Here is a 5,000-nt window from a genome sequence, read left to right on the forward strand (position 1 = left end):
TTTGTTTGACAGTCTTTATGTCGGTCTGTCGGTCTGTGTGTCTGTTTGTCTGTCTGTCTGTCTGTCAGTCTGTTTTTATGTCTGCCTGTCTGATTGTTTCTTTCTCCCTATGTTTCCTTGCCTGCGTGTTTCCTTTTGTGTTGTTACGTTGTTATTGTTCTTTGCTTTTTGTTTGTGTGTATGTTGTCATAACATAAACGCGTGTTTTTACACCTATAACATTGCTCGGTTGATAGTATGCCAACATTGGTTCTTGTCAGGTTTTCACAAATACACACACACACACACACACACACACACACACACACACACACACCTCACACCACTCACACACACACACACACACACACACACATGCACACACTAACATACACACACACACACACACACACACACACGCACGCACACACACACACACACACACACACACACACACACACACACACACACACACACACACACACACACACACACACACACACACACACATACACATGTACGAATGATACTTTTCTGGCAAACCGTTTTTATTTCCACATTATTAGTTGTGTTGATATGTTAATCGTTGCTGCGAAATATTTTCGCAGGTTATATACCAATGAGTTTTGTGTTTCCTTAAGCCTAGCATGTGAAATGTGAGGCACTTAAGAATAATCTGAGGTATTGATTACCTCAATAGTTACTGCTGAATCTTATTGTAACCAAAGTTAGATTGGTGCGCATAGCCTTTCATATCATAGCGGGTTTGCTTTCATTGTTGCATAGTTTGTAATCCCGAAATTCGAAATTAATTATTGCGATTACTTCCAAAGCAAGTTTGCTCTCGCTTCTTGCTTCAAATAAAAACAAAACATACAAGACAATAAGTCAGTAAGCCCTTTATCTGGTGTATAAGAACACAATCATTCCCATCCAAACAAGAAACAGAGATCTACAGATATTGCTTTTGATACAGGACACATGACAATTTCCGTTTCCGGCAGTTCCCTCCTACCACTAACAAACAAACACGGAAAGTTACATAGAGCACAACATAGCGTCCTAAAAACTGTCTTGAAAACAAAATTACTACACACAAAAAGCTACTAAAACTGTAAAGCAAAGCACTAGTTTACTCAAATATACCACTTGCTTTTCAAGGGACAAACATCATATTTCCCATGATGTTGCAATTCGTATCGAGCGCAGCAATCTACGTCACAGTGACGACATACTGATTGTTTTGACGTCAGGAATCTCTGCACTCAAGAGTGTCAGCCAGTTGAACACGGCTTCCAAGATGTGTCTTGCCATTTTGTTGTTTTTCCGTCCATGGTACAAATTTAGATGTACACCAGCGATTTTCCTTAAATATTGCGCACTTGTGTCTATATAGGCCATTGTTCTTCAGGCATGTTTTTTTTCTGTCAAGGTCGTAAGGAGACAGTATCTTAGTCAAGGTCAGATCACGAGAATTGTGCCATGAACTGCTGCATCTGCCTCATGTAACCGAACATATCCACAGTTCCAGTGGTGTCTGAAACGAAACAAAGCAAAATACAGTGTCACAAATTGGGAAACAAACTGTGTTGTCTGCTTGAGCAATAATAAGATGCAGGTCATGCGATGTGATGGTAGCCCTGTCGCGGCAGTACGCTTTTAAGCGCAACAGTCATTTTTCTATGGCACAGCAACAAACACTATCACATGTTGGAAAATCTAAGTCGACTAGCATTAAAAAATAAAAAAAGGAAAAAGTTGCATGGTTTTCTGTAGCCTATTTCCCCACCATCAAATGAAAAGAGCTGCATCTTACTCGCACCATTCAACTCACACAGTCATCTACCTCGCTTGACCTGCACCCGGGCTTTCTTTTGTCAAACTGTCATTACTTCGAATTGCACTGATTTTGTCTTCATAAAATAATTATGTCGTGTTTTAACAATGTTTATACAACTCCTGCAATGCAACCGAGGGGTGGATTAAATCTAGTTGATTATTTTTAGACAAGTGAGAAATTAGAACGAACTACTTTGATTACACCAAAAATCACACGTGGATTATTCGAAGTAAGAATAAAGAGGGCTAAAAAATAATCAACACTAGAATTTATTTTTAGAACATTTGAAACCCAGACGATTGGACCCTGTTGCGGAAGAATACGTACAACGTTGACTCAAAACTGTAACAACAATGGCTGACGTGTATGAAGTACACGCATACCTCGCCAGGTTTGTCAAGTTCTGTGACTAGTCGACAGACGATGCCATTTGCTTTGTGTGTGTTTTTGTTGTTGCTTACTGTACGTGTAAAATCCAGTTCTTTAACAGGCAACACACCTTGCAAATTTCCAGAAGCTGCAATCTGAAGCGACCTATCTCTGATTCTAGCAGACGATCTCTCCAATGTTTAACACAAAATCAGCAAACTCTCCTGTCACATAGAACGTCCATTATATAGTGCAATGTTGAAATGAAGTTACCGGTCTGAAACATTTAGTCGTTTCTTCTGAGACAATCCTTGTTCTCTTATCATCTACAGATTTACCGCAGTCTTCACCACGCGAATTCACAACAGAAGTCAGACTTTCGAACATATACAATCTACGTAGGCAAGCACGATACGTCATGACGTCATATGATTCCTAGCATATTGACGTAATGCTAAACATCCGGTTATCCCGAGTTTTCTCCGTAATACATGTCCGTGGGTTTTTCAATGTTCGGTTATTTCCGTGGCTTCATGCGGAAAGGGAACCGTCGTCTGCTATCAACGACATGGACCATTCTGGTCCTTGTTGCTGACAAAAACATGATTTTAACACAGAATGTAATGTCAGAATAGCTATATAAACGCTGTTGTGTTTTAATCGTAGCAATGGGGTCCGATATTTAGACCAGACAAGTATAATGCCGACGAGTCGGAGACTAAGAATAAAGTAAAAGAATAGGGACTATTTGAATGACGCGCATTTGACACTCTGAGTGATTAGGCTGAAATGAAATTGCGTACAAAATGTCGTCTGCATGACTGCATGTTCGACCCGTGTTGTTCGTTGTATAAATAGCTTAAACAATGACAACTCGTTGATTACTGGAAAATAAACCACTCGTGGGTATTTGCAGCCGCTTGGTAATTCACTCGTGTGCTCCGCACACTCGTGAATTACCAAGCGGCTGCAAATACCCACTCGTGGTTTATTTTCCAGTAATCAACTCGTGGTCATTGTTTAAGCTCTATTTGTATCACACGCTGTCAATTTATTCTTTAGGTTTAAACAAATTACGTCTAGCGCCATATCGAGGCGTCCTATCCATACCATGATCGCTCTCTATGGAGAGCCCCAAGGGTGTTAAGATAAGATAAGATACGAAAACTTCAATGTCCATTTTCATTTTACTCAAACATAAGAATTTTTCTGTTGGCACCACATCGCATCTTTAATAACACAAAGACACGATAAAAAAAAGCTTACATTGCGGTAAACGTTCAAACGAAAGGTGCTTGTATGTAACAGCCTGGCGTTGTCTGTGATCGGAATAATTATGATGGTTTGGTTTAAACAAGAATATGTTGTTGTTTTTTTATCATGACTTGAACAATATATATTATCGCCATTAGGAATTCTAACTTAAGCATAGTGCTTATTTCAATCAATCCTAGTGGAAACATAACAGTGGTAAGCATGATGGCGGATTAAATCGAAATACTCTTTTCAGAATACTATAACAAACACAAAAGCAAGATACAAAAACTGAACATACCAAATAATCTACTTGAAGTACGCTGAAAGCCAAAGGTGGCAACTAGTTTTCATGTCATGGACACTTACTTAATTTTGAAGAAATATTTTTTTCTATGGCGTTGTATAGAAATATTAGATACTTGGTCTTTGATGTTATTCTCTAAATGCTATTTCCAGTTTAAAAAAATTGACAGGAAATGTGGACTTTCATGCATTCGATGACGTTTCATGCAAAGACAGTACGGTATAAGTTTGTTTGGTACTTTGCTATTGTTATTATTTTGCTCATTTCAGGACAAGATGTGGGATTAACAATTTATTAATTTACATTTATGTTGCGTTATAAAGTGCACAGCGCTCTGGTTAACAATTTCTGTTGCAACTCTTTGCTATTCATTAACTGTTTCTTGTTTGATTTCTTGTTCCTTTGACACAGTTTGACTGGACATACCAAATAATCCTCATGAGAGTCCAATGTGGAAATGAAAAGATCAAGTTTGCTTTTGAAATAAAGTTTTTCTTGTCAAAGAACGAAAAAAAAAAAAAAAAAAAAAAAGCAAGATACAAAAACAAACAGGAACTGGATGGGGTTAGTAATACAGAAGGTAATACAAACAAAAGCTGTTTTTTTTTAAACTACAAAAAATAAACCGGGACAACGAGGGAACAAAACAAGTCGCGTAAGGCGAAATAATAACATTTAGTTAAGCTGTCGAACTCACAGAATGAAACTGAACGCACTGTTTTATTCACCAAGACCACATATATAATACTCGTAGTTTCGTCAGTCCACCACTCGTGGCAAAGGCAGTGAAATCGACAAGCCATGCAGAATAGTGCGGTAGTGGTTGCGCTGTGCTGCATAGCACGCTTTTCTGTACCTCTCTTCGTTTTAACTTTCTGAGCGTGTTTTTAATCCAAACATATCATATCTATATGTTTTTGGAATCAGGAACCGACAAGGAATAAGATGAAATTGTTTTTAAATCGATTTCGGAAAATTAATTTTAAACATAACTTTTATATTTTTAATTTTCGGAGCGTGTTTGTAATTCAAATATAACATATGTATATGTTTTTGGAATCAGAAAATGACGCCGAGTAAGATGCAATTGTTTTTGGATCGATTAATAAAAAAATAATTGTAATTACACGTTTCCGATTTTTAATGACCAAACTCATTAATTATTATTTAAGCCACCAAGCTGAAATGCAATACCAAAGTCCGGCCTTTGTCAAAAATTGCTTTGCCAAAATTTCTATCAATTTGATATAA

The 5,000-nt window shown here is 37.7% G+C and overlaps 1 protein-coding gene across 1 annotated transcript in view; it reads right to left on the reverse strand.

The window, feature by feature from the left end:
• Positions 1-509: 509 nt before the first annotated feature.
• Positions 510-5,000, reverse strand: part of LOC138957109 (uncharacterized) — a 6,920-nt gene continuing 2,429 nt past the window's right edge. Inside the window, exon 3 of the mRNA XM_070328276.1 lies at positions 510-1,516. Coding sequence (XP_070184377.1) covers positions 1,446-1,516 — 71 coding nt within the window. The 3' untranslated portion in view covers positions 510-1,445. The remainder of the gene's footprint in view (positions 1,517-5,000) is intronic.

This window comes from Littorina saxatilis, unplaced genomic scaffold (genome assembly GCF_037325665.1).
Source record: "Littorina saxatilis isolate snail1 unplaced genomic scaffold, US_GU_Lsax_2.0 scaffold_1837, whole genome shotgun sequence".
Lineage (NCBI taxonomy): Eukaryota > Metazoa > Mollusca > Gastropoda > Littorinimorpha > Littorinidae > Littorina > Littorina saxatilis.